General features: G+C 45.2%; 1 protein-coding gene across 1 annotated transcript; it reads left to right on the top strand.

Moving 5' to 3' along the window:
• Window positions 1-216: 216 nt before the first annotated feature.
• Window positions 217-22,483, top strand: LOC143345031 (A disintegrin and metalloproteinase with thrombospondin motifs 7). The gene is made up of 15 exons (XM_076771735.1): window positions 217-306; window positions 393-525; window positions 12,557-12,793; window positions 12,943-13,109; window positions 13,407-13,730; window positions 13,841-13,930; window positions 14,000-14,124; window positions 14,203-14,383; window positions 18,463-18,577; window positions 18,643-18,903; window positions 18,994-19,111; window positions 20,212-20,326; window positions 21,112-21,362; window positions 21,647-21,861; window positions 22,209-22,483. Exons 1-15 carry the CDS (start codon window positions 217-219, stop codon window positions 22,481-22,483), a joined length of 2,697 nt encoding a protein of 898 aa, XP_076627850.1.
• Window positions 22,484-22,498: the final 15 nt, after the last annotated feature.

The raw sequence follows: 22,498 nt of genomic DNA, 5'->3' as shown, positions 1-22,498 counted from the left end.
GAGAATACGTACCGCCACGAAAAATCCTATTCGTGATTCGTTTCGGACGACTGTCGCGCAATCTGAAACATTCCCGGAATTTTCAAACACCTGCGAGACTCGCGCACCGTTCCTCGAGGGAAAAGCTCTGAATATTTTTATCGATATACAACTCTACGAACTCGCAAGCCGGATACCGTGAGCTACGTGTTATTATTTCTTGAGCTTTTTGCTGCCATGGATTTATTTTGTAAAATCCAAGATGGTGCAGTAAGAGTTCGCGATCAGAGAAAGACGATCGACGTGAATCGTTACTATCGACATAAAGTAATAGAAGTAAAACGAATGAGAGGGGGGGAGGGAATAAGAAGCGGAAGTCAAAGTAGTCGTAGATCGTTGGCGTTGCTTGGCAGTCGCAGACGTCTTCTCTCATCGCCTCGGACCAGCAATTTCCTTGGGAATCTAAAATGCAAGTAACAGTATGTTTGCCGAAATTACCATGTATCTACATAGAGCTCGGCGGAACAACGGTGAGCGGTGGCAATCGTAGGTGGTGCTCCATTACGCTACCACCAAGCTAGGGCAAAGCGTCTATCGGACCAAAGCTCCGAGGATTTAGATGCGCCTTTGTATATCGGCTGGGAATACGTCGTTATGTCGGAGCGAGTTTACAGTAGGACCGGCTACGTGAGCTGGGTGAAATCAGCGACTAGCGCGAGTCGATGTCGACGGAATTTCAGATTCAGCAACGATCGTCTTCTAGTCGAAGGGAATCGCGTTCTCCAGCTACTACGGGATAACAATCCACCCTCGAAGAATACCGCTTAAACGCGTTATAAATACTTGTCGCCTCGTGTTTGCTCGATTCAAAAATCGCTCCGAGGTCGACACGCTCCTACGAGCGGAGAATTTTGCTAACAGCTTAACCTTCGAACACACGGATGGTGCAGAACGAAGGCGATTGACTTTCGATTTTACGCAGCTTTCGAGAAGAGTTTAATCTCCGCAGGGATAAGGAAACGTTGGAAGATCACTCGTAAACAAGCGTAACAGAGAAATGGGATAAAAGAAATAAATCTAGGTGAGAATCTAGATAAGCGAGAGTTATTTTCCAGCATAGGAATATAAGATTTCAACGGTGCAAACTTACGGCGCGCGAGGGAATAACGCCCTCGTAGCCGGAGGCCAGTTTCTGAAAAACGTACTCGCGCGTCTCCGGCACATAATACGTTAATATTGGAAATGGATTTACCAGCGATTCCTGATTGGTTTCGTACACGGTGGTCGTCCGACGTCGAATCGCCGATGAAAACACGCTCTTTGGAAACGAGTCGATCGGATACCTTTCTCTGTCGGGATAAAATGCATTACGCGGAGAAGAAATCATTGGACGTAGCGTTGTTTTATCGTCTCGGTGGTATCGTCGAGCTGGAAAGAATTACAACAGACTCGTTGAACAAACGAGAAATTTTCTTCTTTTCCAATTGATACAGACGTTGTTTCTTAAAACAACGATCCTCGAACTTTTTCAAGATATCCACGGGCGAAACTTGCTTAAAGATTGTTTAATACGATTAACGATAATACATATTTTTAAATTGTCCTGCTTTGCGTGTACGAGGTACTTGTATGTCACATCGCGAAAATTACGGAGCAGATAGTGGGCTTTTTAGTGTCTACCGTGCAAGTATCACTTCGAGGATATATGTATATCTTCTAGATTCGTTGCGGTTTAAGAGTCTTGACACTTCGGGGACTTCCTGTCCTGAAATTTACGGAGTGAAGCCTGCGACCGACGTGTTCCCGCAGATAGTAAGATATCGTGACTGAAAATCGATAGCTACGTATCGGTGGAAACGTCAGCTAGCGTAACGCAACGTTAAACGCTGATAGGCTATCTCTTCGTTTCCAACAAAAATTGCAAATTCGGCAAAGAAATCCGGTCGGTCGCGGTACGCGACTTGCCAACTTCGATGGACTCCTCGAACGTGCCGTACAAGGTTTCCACAAATTTCGTTTCGTAGAAACAGGGGATAGACAGGTAATTCGCCACGCGGGTGTAAAGTTTAAAATAACATTCGCGTACAGGAATAAATAATACCTTTGAAACGTAACCGATTCATCGATTCGAGAGATAGCAAATTCGATGGCTTTGAACTTCAATCGTAATAAGAAATTGCAAACGTTGTAATAAGGAAAATCTTTCATCGAGAGACAGCCAACGTTCAAAGGAGCAACTGCCTTTAACTGCACTTGCATAAACTTGCAGTCCAACGAGTTCTCTTGAACGTGACAAATGACAGAGTTGTTGAAAGTTGCTACCAGTTGAAAAATAACCCCTAGATGGGAGTTAAAAAACGGGAACTAAACTTTATCGTTTGTTCGAACGTCGATTAAAGGGACTCGTTTCTCCGCGATAAGGCGTTATCAACTCCTTAGTTTCGTAGCTTACGCAAGATGCTATGGAAAGAAAACGGAGAGCTTCGCCGTCTACGTCGTAATTCACGCTTAATTCTACTATTTACTGCAACGTTATTTATAAAAGAGGCTAGAAGCTTTCGCGTAACTACCACAGGTAAAGAACAACTCGAAAACTTAATAGGCGTACCTTGGTGGACATAAATGTTTCGTAAACTCCTTTGGAGCCCGAGTAAACGAACCTTCTCCGATCCTTAATCGGCGACATTTTTTACGTTCAGTTGACGTTACGGTTACGACGCAAGGGCCGAGTCTACTCGAGTACAAAAATAAATAAAAATAAAGATAAGTTTCTCTGGGATTAGATAAAAACCTGATAGTTCAAAAACATGCGTTTGCATAAACGTCGCCTCGACCTGAATGTCTTGTATTAACCTCGGAGCGGGTAAGACGGATCTTTCTTGAACGGAAGAAAATTTATTGGCGAAATGTAGAGGCGGGTCGTTTGAAGTCGATACACTTGATGGTTGCATCGATTGTCAAACGTAAATGCGATATACGTAGAGGGTAGCGCGTCACGTCGCGTCGGTGCGGGTGCTCGGCAGTCGTGTCATGAAATATTCAGGATACAAAGAGCGCACCGAATCCGATCACGGACGCCCTGGTTAATAAGGAAGTTCCTAAACTCTAATGCATTTAAATTGGTTCGCCTCTAGACTTAAGCATTCAATTACGTGCATTTTGCGCGTTCGAGGATCCACGTTTCCCATCGCTCGGATGGTTTCCGTGCAGCCATCGATACCCTCGCGTCAATCGCGATCGCAAACGTTAGAGTTCGATGGTTCCTTGTCCCAAACAAACTTAATACGTCACCGTATAACTTGGCAATTGGCGATTTATGAAAAAGTACCGCGCATAACGAGAGCAGTAATAATAATAATCCAACCATTTCCACCTTGCATTCGTGCCCCCTTACAGGGAAACTTCTATATGTGCATCAGAGTGGTTTCGAAAGTCTTTGATATTTCCGTCTCGCGGTCGATTTACGCGATATAAATCGCTGCTCTGTAAATCATCGTTGCCTTTCAATTCGTACTCGATGAAAACGCGCTACGGAAGGGAAAAACTGGCTTTAATCCATAAATGATTGCCCCCTTGGCGCAGGACGATCCTAAGGGCTAGGATACTATCGAGCATCAACGTTTTATTTTCAACGATCGTTCATTAGTAGGAACGTCTGCTTTACCTTTTCATCGATCACAAAAAGTGGCGCGTCTCCTCGCTTCCTCGTCTTGTTCTATAGGCATCGTATATTGCAGTCTTTATCAAAGAAAGATTAAAAGCAACCGTATATACAGGGTGTTCGGCCACCCCTGGGAAAAATTTTAATGGGAGATTCTAGAGGCCAAAATAACACGAAAATCAAGAATACCAATTTGTTGATGAAGGCTTCGTTAAACAGTTATTAACGTTTACAATTTCGACCGTACTGAATTTTTTTCTCGGAAATGCGCAAGATTTCGGGGGTATCTCTATTCATCAAAAATTATTATAATTGACCCCCGCAACCGAAAATAATTTTTCCAGAACGATTTGAAATTTTTTAATTTAATTCTTAATTACTTTTTAACGAAGCCTCCATCAACAAATTGGTATTCTTGATTTTCGTCTTATTTTGGCCTCTAGAATCTCCCATTAAAATTTTTCCCAGAGGTGGCCGAACACCCTGTATATCTGCCAATCTGTTTTACTGTTCGTTTCAAAGGGAATTACTCTCCACGAGTGCCGATGGATAAACGCGTATGAAAGTATAATTTCGGTCAGATTTTCGAAACTCGAACGCTGCGTATGTATTGGCAAAAACGCCACTGCGGTCCAGTTTAGCAACCTATCGACCATCGAAACACCTTTGTACAGTTTCGAGACATTTTAAAGATTCAAGTAGCGAATAGAATTTTCAAGATTGAGAGAGAGAGGGATAAATCCGTGGCACAATCGTGTCTCATCAACGTGATAGCTAATAGGGTTTCTGGCAAGTCGGCGTAAAATTGAATCGGGGGTGCTAACATTTGACCGAACTAGACGTGTCCGTGTGTGCGCGCGTTCTTAATAGGTTTAGAGACCGAGGAGCTCTTATCTACTTAGGCAGGCGAATACAGCTGCAAGATAACGGTCTTTCGAATCAGATAGATATGCTTCCGCGCTCGAACCAACCCCTACTTAATTATGCTGCGTGCTTCGAGAGCGTAGATTCTTGAAAACAGAATTAGACAAAGCTAAAAGGCTATCTCTTGGTGCAACGCGTAGGAATTATGTCCATCGTAAATTTGTCGATATTGGTCAATATTTTGAGTTCATCGAAGCGCCAAGTATGCAGTTTTTATCGGATTACGAATTCAATAATGGAAAAGTCATTACCGCGTCGAGACACTTTGTTTTCGGATTATCATCGTTTTATCGATATTCCTGTAAACGGTTAATAAAACAACGACGACTTTAAAGTGCACCGCTTGCACGCGATTAAACGTTAAAATCCGGCTATAATTATTGTTCGCGTAACAATTGACTTATTGTTAATAGAGTTCCGCGATCGCGCGACAGCTGGAACGTTTCGCTCCGGTTGCCTCCGGGTCGCGGTATATCCCGTATCGAGCGCTCGACGTTCGATTGAAAACTATTTTACAGTGTTTTACGAAAGAATGTTACATTTATCGGATCACGTTACAATTTTATTTACCAAGACAAAGCGTACGAGTATCGATAATGGATTTCGAGGGGAAAAAATGGTCGCGTTTAATCGAGGCCCGCTAAGCTCTGCAACAACACCGGTTAATTTGGTTAGTCGCCACGTGAAATGCATTAATTGAACGCAAATTGCTTGATTAACCGGTTGCCAATACTGCGGTTTAAGGGCGGAAACAATATTCTCCTGGGGACTATCGATGAACTGTAACTAACCGTATCTGCAAATTAATTTCAACTTAAGTACCACTGACACAAACCTTGACGAACGGTCAGAGGCTTCTGCGATAAAACTCGCCTCTCTCGACTGATTTTCATCTGAGTCTCGTACTATTATCCACGCAGGATCATCTGAATATTTATGCAAAAAACGCTCGTGACCCGATTCGCGATTAGGATGGTTCGTTTAACCCTTCGCGGTATCGAAACATTTTCAAGCTATTTCCACTTGTCTCGTCGTAATAACGAGAAGTTCCTTGAACCGTTACGATTGTTAAATACATTGTTTCGCGCGGTACGTCGGTGGTTTCGACGAGCTTCGATCCCGAATCGGCGAGTAAAGCAATTCCATCGAGCGCCGTGGTTCGCGCGAAGCGTAATTTATCGAATACGCGGTATACGAATACGTTAGCGTGAATTCAAATTACTCGTCGGCATATTTTATTGGGATCGCATGCACGACGAAAGCGCGTTGGACAAGGAACAACAACGGTTAACGAAGATACGGAACCCTCGTTAAAAATTCGCCCCTTGTTATTCGAGCGACGCGCCGTTTCGAAACCGCAGTTTGCGGTTCGCGCTGACGAAAAACCCGACAGGCCGCATTTGTATCGTCCGACGACGAAATAAACTTCCTGAAACACGTTCAACTAGAAAGCATCCCGGTTCCAGAGCACGGAACTCGACCGGCGATAAATATTTATTATTATTATCATCGCTGTTGGTACCGAAAGGAGAACTTTACAATTTGCAGGGAGACAAGATATGAAATTTAACTTGCGCAAGTAGATTTTTTCTCTTCTTTCCGAAGGCTCGTTTAAAATTCTCATCTTTAAAGGGTTAATCGAGGTATAGAACGCTGTTCGCGATGGACATTCCGACCTACTTTTCGAGCTTACATTACCAGTAAAACGCGGAATAAATCGTTACGATTACGATATTAGAAATTCCTCGTCCCTCGAATTGGAAATATCTTGAAAACGTGCTTTTCAAAAGATCCTAGCAAAATTCATCGCAGTCTGCAAAACGTTATTAATTATTCTCTACCGTCTACAATCAGCGTCGATAGCATTTCTAACGTCGATGATATAACATAATTTCATTACACGATGATTCACCGGATAGAGCAGAAACGGAGATCTTGTCTAACGGAATTGGATTCGTGATCGGGGAAAATGGCCTCGCGGTGATAATTGATTCCCTCTCGACTCTTGCCTTCTGTTTCTCGTGTCGACAACGGTGCATTGCGATAAACGATCGATCGGCTTCGAATCGCGACTCTGTACCGCAACAGTCGAAACAACCGTGTCACCGCATACTTTCTCACGGATTAATAGTTCATTGATTTTCTTAAATACGTATTTATCGTCGATACTATCGCACGAACCATTAATTACAGACAAAGTATACGAGTAGATCTTACACTTACTGTATCGTGGAGCATGTTCCCCATAAAACGAATAAATATTCAGCGTCGAACTTTGTCGCGATTACGATTCTCGGGACGGATCTGTGCATCAATTGCAGCCGCAGCTGACGCAGAAATTTAAATTCGTCGCCTGCATCAAATGTTCATCCGTGTAGCAAAATTTTTACACGGTTCCGCCGGAGACCGACGAACAACTCAATTTCGGCGCGGTACGACTTCCGATCGCGAAATGTCGCTCCCGCGCGACAGGTGTGCTCGTAATTAAAAACACTGCCGTGCGGATAACACCGAACGTTGTTTGCATTCGTGAATCGTTCTGTATAAACATTGTTTTCCGATTCCTCCATCGACGATTTGCTCTCGAGTTGCAAATTTGACCCTGCAACGAATTCACCCTTACAGAAATCGGGTACCAAGGCACCCTTCTTTGGATAATTCTACGTCGTACAACCTTAAAGCGTACCTATTATCGTTACTATCGATGTTCCAATTTGGAAATAAATTACGTCAAGTGGAAAGAACATGTGACTAACGGAAATCGCGAAAATCACTCGCTAACATCGGGAATCGATGGATAGTACAGGAAATGCCTTCGTCGCTAAATCCTTACCAAGTTATCGAACGGTTTCGTTTAACCTAACGCCACGTAACGACCGAGATAATGGCTGGGTGGGTGCACAGAATCGTCGAATCGTGGCGAAGACTAACGCCGATTTACGAGGCCGCAATTTTCAATGCGTTCTCTCGAACGAAACGAACCTTTCCATGCTACGATGTTACCACCTACTTTGACTCTTTGGGATCCATTCGATCGACTCGAGATAAATTGTGAAAGGTATTAAAAAATTGCACAGAACAAATGGGACTTCTTAATAAGAAATAAAAATTCGAGATTTCTATGCGATCGCCCGACGTGGTTGATCGGGATTGAACAACTTGTTGCAAAATACGCACGTTCGTTCGATGAAAGAGCAAGAGCAACGTTTAGAAGACGCTGTACAAAGCAAAGTGCGGTTCACCGGCCGACGCGGAAGTGAATTCGAATTTCAGCCGAGAAGGTTTGCGAAAGTACAACGACTGGAGTTCTGGTCGGTTGGGCTCATCAGAGAAACGGCAGTCGGGCACGGAAGGAGGGAAATAAAGGAAGGAAATGGAGTGGTCGCGGGAGCTCTTCGAAACGCGTCTGTTTCCCAGCGGTGTCTCCCGTCTCTCGTTGCTCCTTTCGACGACATCCTGCACTCGCTCGTTCCGGAAGAGCCCGCCTGGAATATCTTTTAAATATAAAGTGTCCTTGGTGCGCGGAGACGGATGCTGGATTTTGTCGAGGCTCGACCTAATTTTCCGTCGTTTCTTTCTTCTCGATGAAGAGGAACGCCGCTGCCGCGCGTACAGCAACAGAGCCAGGGCAACTCCTAACAACGTTACTCGGTTCGCGAACACGGAATATCTTTGCAATCTTATTCGATGCCCTTAAAAGGAGGAAGAAAATATTAAAATCGGGATAAACGAAGTCGCCCTGCGTGTTCAAGTTTTTTAAAGCCAACGACGAGGTGGGGAAAAACACGAGACACGACGTTTATCGAACATCCTGTAGAAATGGCTGCTGGATTTTCTTCCGCGACGCGTCAAGTTCGCGACGTCGCCTCTCCTTCCCTTCCGGTCGAGGAAAACAGGAAGTCCAAGCGATAGTTTGAATTGCTAAAATCTCGAGCGACGCGGCCGTGCACAACCGCCGCCTCATTATTATTCCGAATATAATAAGTCAGCAGTTGATACGGCTGCTGATTCCGCCTGTCGACGTTCCATTCCGTTCCGTTCCGTTTACGATGGATTTGCATACGATCCGACCAACCACCCCTAGTCATTCCAGATAGCCATTTTTCCTGCCTGACGGTTTCCATTCGAAAAAATGAACGTTCCGCGCTCCTCTTCCGCGACCGAGGAGAATTCATTTCATCGATGCTTCCCGTCTTAAGGAGCTCGTCGTGAGCTTAACCCCCGGAAACTCTGTTCGAAAACGATAAGAAGGAAACCACTTTCGGGCAAATGCGAAACCGCGGATTTCTATTTCCCTCCCCGCGTGATTTGCTCCCGTGGAATGTTTTTTATACGGGAGCGGAGGGGCTCGCTAACAAATTGCGTTTCGCTCGGCGAGCCTTGCGGATTAAAACACGTTCGATCGTTGCGTTTTAATTTGAAAATACAAAGTTCCTAATAGCGCGGATAAATCCGTGGGCTGCTCTCGAGATCGCTGGCGGATCGTGAAAAATGTAATCGCGGTAAGTCGAACGAAAATTGCCCGTCGGTTGGAAAAATCAAAAAGAGCGAGGAACGAGGTACAATGGTCGCGAGGCATTCGGTACTCTTTTTTTCTCTTGTCCACCGATATTTAATTCCATTTTGAAGGTACGGCTGTACACAAGGGAGAAAAAAGTTGCTCCTTCGAGCGGCTACGGTAAAAGGTACTCTCCCGGCCTCTGTGGTGACTTACAATGGCCGTTTGATGCAATCTCCTTATCGTAAAGTTCGGATTAAAGCGGTAAAAAGTTTTATACTCTCGAGCAGAAAGTTCGGTTGCTCGCAGCAATTCCTCTCGCGGTTCCTCGTCTCCTCTCTCCGACAGCGTTTCCCATTGCGTTTCTTTCGCTCGGACTCCTTTGTTTTAAAACTGACGCCGCCGGTATATTCTCGAGCAATCTGTCCCGAGATCTCCTCGAGTAGTACAATTACGCACGATGGGACGGGGACGATAAATAGCCGAAAAAACGGGGCTCGCGCGTTCGCTGTCCACCATTATTACACTTTCGGGTTCGCCGCGTCTCGGCTGTGCAACCACGACGAAATTACACACTCCGAACATTTTCTTCCTTGTTTGTTTTCGTTTTATTAACCTAGACACGGGCGCGTCGTAGTTTCTTTAGTTTCGTTCTGGCACGCGTGCAGCTTGCTGGAACTTGCCGCGAGTTTCGTTACTTTTTTCTTCGTTTGTACGTTTAAGGGTGGCTCCGGTATATTCTGTCGCAAAGAAGCATAACGAACAATAGTGCCATCTAATACCCATTCTTCCGTCTCGGTATACAAATGGACTTTTAATACGTCCGAACAAAGTTTGCGGTCGACGGAACCGGTAACGGAACGACGCGACGATAGGAAAGTTCAAACCGTTTTGTTCGTTCAGGGATACCTTGGTGACCCCGAGGGTAGGTATTCTACAGAAATAATAACACTATCTCGCAGGGAACGAGCAACATGTTTTCAATGCTTCGCGGTAGGAGCACGATTTAAACCGTTAAAAGAGGAAAATTGATTGTTTATTCTTTGAAACGATTCACTCTGTCAATATTGTTACTACATCGTGTTTCGATTAACCCTTGCGGGGGTGTACGAGACAATTTTGAGTTTACTATGGGTCGAGAAGAAGAACGGATGCATGGCTTCTAAACGTATTTCTTTGCTAGCGATAGCAAACGGCCGAAAACGTAGAAGGGCCAGAGGGCGAGGGCATATCGGTAAGATAAAATTGTGAAACGATGCGAGAGGGAAGTTGATGCGCGGCGTTGGAACGCTATTGTATCTGGCGCACGTACGAACTCTTTGTTTCCTCGAGTTGGGTCATTCGTTTGTTCGTAACGTGGCGTGTAGCGCGAACGGGTGTACCGAGTATACGCGATGCGCCGATGAATCGTAGCCTACGTTGCGGGTTGAAACGATTCTTCCACTTTCCACGTTGCACCGCCGCTCCGCACCCTCTCATCCACCGATTTTACTCGTGTCTCTAAATTCACCGGCTAACCGTACAAATTGCAACAGCGTACAACTACGTTTCGTTTAAATAACGTAACAATTATTGTTCTTGCGAAAGATACCGTAAATGTCAGAATAGGAAACTTTTTTCACGCGAATAATTGCCTCGAGCATAGAATACCGAAACGATAGATCGTAGATCGACGGTGAATACGGGTAAAATATAGGGCGAAAGAAGACTGACGCAACAGCTTGAAATTGCAACGATATCGAAGGCGATACGTCTTGTTTCGAGATCGATAGATACCGCGTGCTTTCCGTCAAAATAATCTCTCTCCGTTTCCGATTTTGTCCATCGAATGATTTGCTTCCACGAAAGAACGTTACGGTGACATTCTACAGAGAAAGAAACGACGATGGTTAAACGGTGCCCGATTTTTCCGTCCGTTTGTTTCCCTTTGTTCGTTCTCCTCTGTTGCGACGGATTCAGCAGCGCGAGCAGAGGTAAAAGGCGAAATTCCATAAGTTCGGTCAACGCAATTTCGGTTATGTCGTCGTAGCCGTCGATCGACGTCCCGGGCGTGCTTCGATAGTTTTAATTGCAATTCATCAAAACGAAACGTTCGACGTGCATGCATAACGGAGACTTTTCAAGAATCGATGAAACATTGCGAGCACGCGAGCAGCGTTGCATATGGGACCAACGCGATCGCCAGCTACAGAGAAAAATAATTTTACGGTTCGATCGATCATTAGCATTTCAACGAAACACGTAACCGAATTCCAATAGCCAAGTTATATGCAATGCAGGGATGATTTTCGTAAAAGTTGATTTTGTAAACAGATTTTCTACATAAAAGACAAACATTTTCACACGCTACAGCAATTAAAAGGTACCTTCTCTCGCATTTCCGTGTTATTTTCATCGTATCGCGTCGGGATGTTTTTAACGCGATGAGGCAGAATCGTTCGAACGGTGCAGTTACGTGATCTGAAAATCGCTGGCGCAATTCCGTCGGCGCTGTTTTTCCAAACAATAACGAAATTGAGATTTTCGAACGATCCAGCGTGAAACGTTGACACCGATTTCCGAAAAGCAACGCAAAGGATTTTCGTGGAATATAGGGAGTCGATGAAATTTCCGATTGCGCGTAGCGTCACGACGTTGCTCGTTCGGCGCAATCTGACCGTTCCTCGGGCTTTTTTACCAAGCTTCCGCTCGATCGATTCTATCCTCGAAATTCCTCGAAAGTTCTTCAACGAAGGCGACTCAAACTCTCGAAGTTAGTTCACGAAGGAAACCACTCGTTGGCCACGTTCCGAATACATTCCCCGACGTTTGTCGCAGCAATGTGGCGGATTGCTTGCCTCGAACGATAACTTTGCTCCTTAAATGCATATCTTTCGCTGTTGCACGAGTATTTCGCTGCTCGTAATAATCCATTCGTTCGCTCTACCATAGAATTAGTTTCTTTGAGAATTTAAATATAGTTGAAACGGATATTGCTTTCGTCATCGGTGGCCGGGAAATTAAGCCGCGGAGAGAATACTTTTCGCGATAAACCGAATTCATTAACGCGGACGCGAACAAGATCGTTGGTTGTACGGGCGAGAAGTAGGTCAGGAATTATGGAAAAACGGAATGCATCGAAAGACGCGGATATTGTAATCGAAGAGAGTTACATCGAAACGAGAAATATATCTTCCGAATCCCTGAAACACCGTTCCTCTTTCGCGCGATGCATCGACGAGCAACAAGAATCGATACTCCTCGCGACATTACCGAATATTAAAAACGTAAAACGTATGCTTTGAAAAGTCCTCGTGGAGCAGACTCGCCCCGTTTTCTCGCTCTTATTACTTTTCCAAACATTTATTTATCACGCTTGGATTCCTATAATTTACGGGTTAATGAACATTGCGTAGATCGTTCTAAAAGAATGGAGGAAAGACCTGCAAAGTCCAAGTTTTCTTTTTCGAAGAGAACGAGCGAGCTTTCTCGATAACGACGATTTATTTTTCAAGGGCGTTACACGCGCGACTCTGAGTTCGCCGGCGGATACGAAATCGTGGTGCCGAGAAAAGTCAGGTCGGATGGAAAGTTCGTGTCGCATCAAATACCTCATCACTTCAAACGTTCCTTGTACGCGGCTCGAACGAGGGCAGATACGATTCCCGACGACGCTGTTCACTACCGTTTGCAAATCGACGACGAGGAACACCACCTCGAGCTTCGACCGAATCATCGTCTCGTCGCTCCAGGCGAGTATAGAATTTCCTCGAAATTCGCTGCGCGGGATGATTTCGAGAAGACATTCCACGGGAACAACTGCGATACAGTAGAGTTTCTATGGCGTTAACGCTTTCATGGGACTAATACGCGCTATTTGTCTCGTTACGGTTTCATCCAGGTGCTGTTATCGAAGAGCACACGGAGCCAAAAAGCCCCACGACCGAGTACAACAACGATTTCTTGGATAATTCAAAATTGCAACGAATGCGTGACTCCCAGTGCCATTATCAGGGACGCGTTCACGGCCAATCGGAGAACAGTGCCCTGTCTACGTGCTATGGTCTCGTTAGTACGGCGACACTTTCATTTTCGAAACAAAATATCAACTTCTGTTAGAAATCTCGTGACAGAAACCTATTCTACTTTTGAACGTTCGTACGTACAAACGCCATGAATCGAGGAACAACATCGACAGTGTAAACGTGCTGGATCGTAAATAGAGACAAGGGAACGAGGTTTTTAATTGATTCCGGAATCCAGTTTGTCGGTTAAGGGTTTCGAACAGCTCGAGCGAATATCACGATCTTTTTCCAAGCGTAAGATAAATCTGACTAGAAGGAATCTCGATGTTCTCATCTCCAGGCCGGATACATTAGAACGAAACGATCGTGGTATACGATCGAGCCGGTGGCGGGTCACGACTTCACCAAAGAAGCGGAGCACCCGCATGTCGTCTACAAAAAGAGGCCGGACGAAACCGGGACGAACGTTGGGATTCTCTGTAACGTCACCGGCAGTGCGGCCAAAACCATTGCCAAGCGTGCTTTCAGCTCCCAGAAAAGGCGCCCACTTAACAACCAAGACAGATCCTACACGTTGGAGCTGCTGCTGGTACTAGACAAGCCCTTTCTCGATTATCACAAGGACTTTGACGTCGAGAATTACGTACTGACACTGCTCAATATGGTACGATCTTTCTCTAATTGCACTCTGAACGGTGTCTGTCGAACTCCTCTGTTAACAGACACAAGCGTTCTCTCTGTGCGAATTGGAACGAAAATGCAATCTTCTTCTAGGCTGCAGGATTGCTGCACGACGATAGCTTAGGAGTGCTGATGGAATTGAGCGTAGTTAGGATCATTAGAATGCACGTCCAAGACGACGAGGTATCACGAGTTTTCTAAACCTATCAACATTTATGGTCGTTACCATTAACCCTTCGTTGAAACGGATAGATGGAACTAGCGGTGAACAAAGACGCGGATAAAACGTTGCGATATTTTCAAACGTGGCAAGAAACCATCAATCCAGGTGACGATTCTCATCCTAACCACCACGATTGCGCGGTTCTCCTTGCAAAGTATGCTGAAACCAAATCGATCTTGCCAGGAGTCTGAGCTTACGACGAACGATTTTTAACGATCGATCAAATCGTCAGGACTAACATCTGCGAATCAACGAGCCTGTGCGGCTTCACCGGTACATCGACGATCGCCGGAACTTGCGATCCACGAAAAGCCGCTGCGATCGTAAGGGACGTTGGCTTACAGACAGGATATCACATAACTCATCACATTGGGCATACGTACGAGTCTCCTTCTCGTCTTACCGTTTCAACGGTACGTAAACAATATTTCGGACCATTCTATCTCGCGTTTCGTATCGCTTCCGGCAGATTGGGCATGTCTCACGATATCTACGAGGAAAATGGTTGCCATGGCGTGATTCGCCATGGTAATAGATACATAGAAACTACGATCATGTACCCTGGGAGCCCGTACATTACCAAAAGGTGGTCGAAGTGCTCGAGAAAGTCTCTGAAATCGTACATCGAGTAAGAGTCAACGAAATTAACCCCTTCCTGTACTTTAACGAGTCTGAATCGTGATGAAAATTTTGGCCCAAACCTGAATATCACGAGCCAGACTCGCGGACAGCAAATCACGATCGTCGTTGAGTTTTAGTTCCTATTAGTACGCCGCAAGAGTCGGTCACGATTCTTATAATCTCTGTTACAAAACAGTTTAGCATCAGTCTGGTCTGTTTACCGCGCGTCGAGCTAAATGCCACGGGAAGAGGTTAAGAAACTCTAAAGGAAATTATACCAACGATAATCGTTGCAGAGAAGGTCGAGGATCTTGCTTGGAAGACGAACCTCAGGATCATGATTTCCCCGTCATCGAACTACTTCCTGGAGTAATGTACAACGGGGATGACCAGTGTCGACTACAGTATCGTCAGGACGCGCGTCAATGCGACTTAGGAATCGTAAGAAAACATTTCATCGACCATTAATCATACTCGAACGTATGTAGGTACTTTGTGCGGTGCTGGAAACAGATTTAACGAACGTACGGTTTCGTAACAGCGAACCGGTACGATCGTTGCACTCTTTAACAGTCTCATTATTTCGTTCTGTGGAATCATTGATGAGGGACAAACAAACTGTTTAAATGTTATAATTAATCCCGAAAACATACGCCCGGCGACACAGAGAAACGTTCAATACGCAACGCTAACGAACTTAATGAAAATTTTAGTGGAGCTTTGTTTATTTATCGTGCGACATTGTTTCCCGGAAACACGTAACAAACGTGTTGGCTCTCCGGACCATTGTTGTTCACGGTGATATTTGCGCGCGTCGCGAACAAAACAAAGATTCACTTTTGTCGCCGGCACAGAAGAACGTTTCTCCCGTAACGCGGGTCGACTACCGCGGTTTCATTAAACGCATACCATTTGTTCATTATGTTAAATATATTTGTAAGAGTCGCGACCGGTATAAAGCGACGGCTGCAAACACTTTTGGCTTTGTTCAACGACTTCTGCGCGATAATTAAGCCGTTGGCGCGTACGAGATTAGTTAAATTTCTCCTGCTGTTTACCCTCGACGAACAAAGAGTCGCTTTTATGGACGCGAGACGACATTTTTGCCACGCGTTGCCCGTAAAATTAACCGAGACGCCTTCTCTTTTCAAGCTATTAGAACTCGTGGGCTGGAAATTATTCTTAACTCCATTCCCGTTGTTAACTATTTGTGTTTCGTGGAAAGAGGCCCGACACAATAATAAGTACAAAGTTCACGCGTTTGCACAGTAGGAACAATGGACAAAAGTCGAAAATTCGTAGCCCTTAACGAGTCTGGCCATTAACGCAAAATATCAAGGGCTTTTGACATTCTGTTGTTAAAACTGAAGCAGCTACGTTAATACTGAATTTCTATTCGATTCTTTTAGAGATTCGTTTAATCTAAATATAGATTAAGATCGTGATCTATACAGAACTTGGGAAATTGTTACGCTCATAGATCCTCCTATTCTAAAACACGACCAAATGCATTTATCAAAGGTATCGTGCCAAGGATTAGAAAAATCTTATTTCTTTACGTTTCACTTAAATGAAATACGTATAACGGGTATCCTCTATAAAAGGTATCTGTAGGAGATACAGGTTTGCCGTAAGGAGGCACCATCTGCCGCCCAGCAGGCCAACCTTCTACCTTCTCGGAGGTCTGCTTTATCCGTTTACGAAAATACTGTACACGTTGCATCGTGCGTCGTTTAGATAATCAACGGGCAAAGCCCGGGCTTAATATCGTTTCGCGATATCGCAATCGTCACGAAACCGGCCCTCCGCTATCATCCGCCAATTCGATCGCGTTTCATTTTCAGAGCTGCGAGGCCCTCAGGTGCTCCATTCCGGGAAAGGGTTGCGTGTCTGCGAGGAAACCACCCGCCGAGGGTACGCGCTGCGGGGAGAACAGAGTAAATTATCGCCGGGAAAAAAGCACAAAGACTAATTAGCGAATATCCGCCGAGCAGATCTATCGTGGAATTTTACTCGGCTAATGAAATTCCAAAAAGATTTTTCCGATTGCCCGGATCAGCCCGGCACTTTGCGTTCAGATCACCCGAGACTCGCGATCCGTTAACTCTTTTATGTTAATATTCTCTCCCGTGTGGGGTAATTAGGACGAGAATGTTTTAAAAATAAAAGACGATTAAGTAACGAGGTTCGTGCGAAAAAATGGTGTAATATTTTAAATATGTACGACAGCCATTCTTTCGCGCAATTTGCTGCTCGAACCAAGAAATATCAGATTTTTTTTTTCTTCGATCTACGATTTATCGTGGCAATCTCTATTGCTCGCAATTAACGAGGCCATTTACATATTCGAGGCGCGCGGAGCTTTAGTTGGAGTAACGGTGGGCATAAAAGGGTTAACGGTCTAACGTATCCGAGGGTCGAAGGTAAGCTTTATTCCCCTTGGCGTCGCCGATTGCGAAAGAATTATACGCTCTCCACCGTGGGAATGATACATATTATTTAGATATAAGATAATCCTCTATAAACACGTCACGAAGCACTTTACGAGCAGACTTTTGCAAGAAACTGGTCTAGTAGGATCCAGCGGTAAAACCACCGGATAAAAAACACACTATCTCTCTGTCTCTCTCTCTCTCTCTCGACTGTTTGAATTTCAATGCGACTCCGATTAAGACGTTGTGCCCGAGACATGCGAGCAGTTGTTTTTCGCGCGGCTTCCACCTCGCGCACGCTCTATATCACGATCGCAAGCCACTGAATGCTCGATCGAGCTGCGTTTGCTTGTTCCTTTTACACGACTCAAAATAATTAGGCGATATCGCGTTTGGAGCACGAACAGAATATCAGATAGCGAGGAATGAAACAATTATCGAGCAGGAACATGGCTTAGCAAAAATTACATACCTATCGAAAGCATCCAAAAATCAAAGTAGAAAAATAGAAATTTTGAAACGGTGTGTTTCTAAACATGATATGCTTGATCGTAAGCTAGAAAATGTCTGTCAGGGTAAAATACTATCGACGTGTTCGGACACCATCGTCCATAGCGTGAATTATCACGTATCTGCGGCTTTTCCAACATCACGGTTTCGTCGATTATTGTAAAATATTTTCGGCCTCGACCCGTCACGTACCAGAGCGTGATCAAACGACCGCAACCAGTGCTTCTCGCGATAAATTGATTTTTCCATTCAAGGAAAAATGAGTCGGCGACGTAACGCTCTCACGAAAAAGAGATATATCTACATTTTTTATTCGAGCACTATTAGATTCGTCAACTGTTTGCGATTCCACGTCGAACCGAATCGTTTCATTTCGTTGTACTTTGACCAGAAGTCGCAAAAATGATGAAAACGTTGATAAGTTCTTCCATCTTTGCGCTATAATTTCTATGCTGCATCGACGACGCAAAGGGTAACGCGAAAATGTACGTCGGTAATTCGATGGCCAGCGGTGTGATTAACTTGAACTGGCCAGACTGGAAGATAATTAATTTTGCAGTGGTGTTACGAAATGAAATGCCTGATGGTCGGCGAACGTCCAGGGGCCGTGGACGGCGGTTGGGGCGGCTGGTCGCCTTGGAGTCGATGCTCCCGAAGTTGCGGTTCCGGCGTGGCTTTCTCGATCAGACGATGCAATAGTCCGTCGCCGTCCAATGGCGGAACGTACTGTTACGGGGACCGAAAACGCCATAAAATTTGCGCCTCTATCGTTAGTGGTATTACTAAAAATTAATCGAACTCCGACACGACTTCCACCCGTGTCAGGGAGTTTCAAACGTTACGAAACGTAAATCCGACTACGACGTTGAAACGTTTCCGCAGAGGTAGATAGAATGTTCGATACTGCCAAAACTTGTATCGATTTTCAGCCCTGCGACGCGGACGCGCCGTCGTTTCGCGACGTTCAGTGCTCAGAGTTCAATAACTGGATCTTCCCGGAAGACGGCAAAGTTCACCGATGGACGGCTTACAATCTGCCAGAAAGTAACTACCGCGTCGCGAACGATCCGCCAGCGTCTCCCTAATTGACTCGATTGACCGCAAAACAGATCTGAGGGCTTCCGAAAATCCCTGCTCCCTTTATTGCCTGAGCGAGACCAACTTGGTGGCGTCCCTGAGACCGAAAGTCATCGATGGCACCACCTGCTACAGAGACATACGGGATATTTGCATAGGAGGGCTCTGCAAAGGAATACCCTGTGATCTGAATATGGAGTCGAACGCCGTCGAGGACGTGTGCGGCGTCTGCAAGGGCAACGGAACTTCCTGCAAACCGATCCAAGGAACGATAACGATCGAGACGGCGTCTCGTGAGTGTATATTTTCCTGCTGCGTCGTTGCTTTTCTATTTGCTTCGAAACTAAGCTATAAAAAATTGAAAAAAAAACTTTAAATGGCAGAACCGAAGAAAATAATAGACGTCCCGGCTGGATCGACGAACGTTCGGATCGAAGAAATCGAACCCACGAGATCCAGGATAATGGTGCGAACCGCGGATGGAAAACCGTTGATCGATGGGTAAATCGACTTTCGCAATAAATGCTCCGCGTGAACACGAAACTGCTGAAAGATTGGGTATCGGTGGTTCGTTTAATTAAATACGTGTTTTCTATTTCCCATACGCGACCATTTTATTTCGTAAATAAAATGCAAGATAGGACATTCGAATTCGAAGCACAGTTTACGAGTGGCCACTGTGAATTCTATTCTTGCTGAATAATCCGGTGCACCGAGTGCTTGCACTCGTTGAATATTGTATGGATAGAGAAACTGCTCATGAAGCATTCCCCAGACAAGAGTGATACCCATTTCTATAGCATCGAATGTCCTTTTTACACTGATTCAGAGATTTTCTTCTATCGAGTAATAACTTTTAAGGGCGTCGTTGTGAAAGGGAGATTATACTCTTTAAATTTATAGTAGTTTTAGTTGCATAAAATATGTTTCAAACTTTCGGGAGTCGTTTGAGTTTGAAACATTTTTTAACCTGAAACCATCTTGACTTTATCTTTACCATATCTTTTCGTTGAACTAACAAGTAAATCCTCGATCTCGTCTTTGCTAAAGCGTGGTATTACTATTGGTTCAGCGTAAGGAAACGTTGAGTTGCTTTCTGTATGAAATAGAGCAGGCAGAGATCGAAATACGCACCCGACGAGAAAACAAATTTGCGACCCGCGATCGCCGTCCGCAGTGAAAGCGTTAAAGTAGAACGAGACGTCTGACCAGACTGAGTTATTATCGTACCGTTCTGCTATTTGCTTAACCCTTTGACTGCGGAAGGCGTATATGTACGACCAATAAATATTTTTCACTGCGAGACATTTACTGTTTTACTAAACTGGTAACAGCATTGGGGTTGTTGTTGTCGCATATCGATCGATCGAACAACCGGATCTTTATTCCCAATAATCGAGTAAAAACGGTATTAATATTTTGACAACCCAATAATAAACTATAAACTACCTTTGGACCGAATCCCTTACGATCGAGATCGAGAGATCGTTACCTAGAGTTAGTCTAGCCAACTTCCGTATCTCGACGACTGTAACAAAGGAAAAGCCTGAATAAAAGATTCACCACACACGCGCACATATCATCGTATATGATTGTTTCAGAGATCGTTTAGGAATGTTCGAGGTGGCGGGCACGAAGGCGTGGCTAGGAACGATAAGACCGAACCAGGAGGCTCTCAACATACCAGGGCCCGTCATGGCGGACTTGGCTGTATTGGTAAACATAACGAACGCGATCCGCTAATTAGCAGGTAGGACAGATCGATAAGGTATCTCGAACAAGGTGTCCGGGTGTGGACAGTTCTTATCTGTTCGCGCAACACCTTCGCCGCGATGGCGAAACGAAGAGGGCCTGGTTCCTTGGGTCCGTGCGTCGCGACGTATCGTCTAATTGCTCTCAGCAGACCGACGTATGCGCATACCAGATGTTATTACGACCGGTGACACCTACGCGACCCATAGCCGTAAAACTTTTGCATTCGTTGATTAGAACGAACCTCGCGTTCTCCTATCTGGTATTTCATGCCGCGGGTAACGAACGAACGACTCTGGGAATGTTACTCAAATCTAATTAGCTCTCTCGGTGTGCGTTTCATCGAGCCATTTCACCGCGACGTACCTTCTGGCACTGGGTAACGCGCGTACCTCGACGATTTCCTTTAATTTTCAGCAAAATCATTTATTCAAAAGACGCACGACGCGAAGTGAAAAGAACCTCTAGATCGATAAAATTCACTTCAGAAAAAGCACGACTCGCGCTGCTCGTGTTTCTATCGCGCCGCATTCAATTTCGACGCTGCCGAGGATCTTTCCAGGAGACCAACTTTTTCAAGATTTCGTATTTCGCCGTGTAATCGCGAAACTCTTTTGCGAGATAGATTCGTCTTTCACCGAACAAATAATTGTCGGGACCGTATTATCGCTCCCGACTTTAGAAAAGTAATTCTATCCGCGGCAGCTTGACATAATTATGTTGACCCGGCGCGTTGTGTCGTCCAATAGATTCTACCGAAAGAGAACGCGACGGTGAAGTATTCGTTGGGTCTGAAAGAAAAGAGCCCTCGTAAGGCGGAATTCTCGTGGGGATTCGTCGACTGGGAAGAGTGCAGTGCGAATTGCGGGCCCGGTGAACAGATTTCCAAGCCCCGTTGCCTGGAAAAACTCGCCGGGCTGGTGGATGACACGTTTTGCAAGAACGTCGAGAAACCAGAGGCAAAAGTCAAACCATGTCATCGGGCGCCCTGCTTACCGAGGTTAGCAGGAGCTGTTCATTAAACATACGAATATTTTTAATTGAGAAAGGAACCGAAAATAGTGAATAGCGAAATATTTAGATTGCACCGCGAGATTTATTTAATATCAATAGAAACAGACTCTTCTCGAGCACCTTTCTATAAAAACTATGGAAATGGTGATGATATGCACTGGTAAATATATCCTAGCTTTCCATTCGAGACTGCGTATCTTCGTCCAGGTTGATGTTACTTGAATAGATCAGAATATCGACCTAATTTAAGGATAATCGCCGTGATCGTAGATGGATGATCGGTGACTGGCAAGACTGTGCAACCTGCGTTCCCGACTGCGAGAAGAGACGAGCCGTCAAATGCGTGCGTCCCGTTGGCTACGCCGAGCAGGATGTAGATATTATCGCCGACAGCTACTGTCAAGGACCGAAACCGAAGGATCGAGAGTCCTGTGGCGGTCGCCGGAGACGGGACGATGTCCTGGCGCGCCAAGGGAAGAACAAAAGTACGAACTATACCGTGTACTCTGCGAAGCACCGAGGTCGTCTCGTCGAGAAATCGTACGACACCATCGAAAACGAACGTGCACTTGGCACGAACGACGCGTTAAAGTCCTCCTTCTTTGGCGTACGATGCTCGTTCTCATTGTCATACTTCGATGCGTTGGAACGCAGGAAATTGAGCCCGAGGATTTGCACACTCGGCGAGGCCAATGATTACGACGCATCGTGAGTCGACGATACGTTGTTGATCGCTATGCAAGGGCGAGGTAGAAGAATGAAAATCGTACGACGATGTAGCAGCTTCCAAAGCCTAGACTCGATAAACAGCTAATTTTCTTTCGCTTTCCAGTCGAGCGAAGTATAGAAAATGCGTCCGGAAGACATCACCGCGAGACAACGAAATCGCAAGACGCGAAGGAGAACGAAACGATAGTCGACAAGGAGAATATCGGTAACTTAACGCTGACAATTTTCTTGGAACGCGACGAAGAGAATGGCGCGATTAACTTTCCAAAGGACTTTGAACCTCAGCCTCCTGCGAACAGTACAGTGTTCACTTTGGTCGGAATGGACGCGGTTAGGTATATAGAGAAAATACAGGAGGACAGAGCTAGTTCCAAATAAACAGAATACGTTTAT

This window comes from Colletes latitarsis, chromosome 1 (assembly GCF_051014445.1).
Source record: "Colletes latitarsis isolate SP2378_abdomen chromosome 1, iyColLati1, whole genome shotgun sequence".
Classification (NCBI taxonomy): Eukaryota; Metazoa; Arthropoda; class Insecta; order Hymenoptera; family Colletidae; genus Colletes; species Colletes latitarsis.
This window is presented reverse-complemented; position numbering and strand designations above follow the sequence as displayed.

Bases quoted from the DNA above. Each gene is read 5' to 3' on its own strand.
- LOC143345031 (XM_076771735.1), top strand. From the start codon at position 217: ATGGATTTATTTTGTAAAATCCAAGATGGTGCAGTAAGAGTTCGCGAT. The intron at 13,110-13,406 runs GTTAGTACGGCG...TCTCATCTCCAG, and splicing joins TGTCTACGTGCTATGGTCTC to GCCGGATACATTAGAACGAA. The intron at 18,578-18,642 runs GTAACTACCGCG...ACCGCAAAACAG, and splicing joins GGCTTACAATCTGCCAGAAA to ATCTGAGGGCTTCCGAAAAT.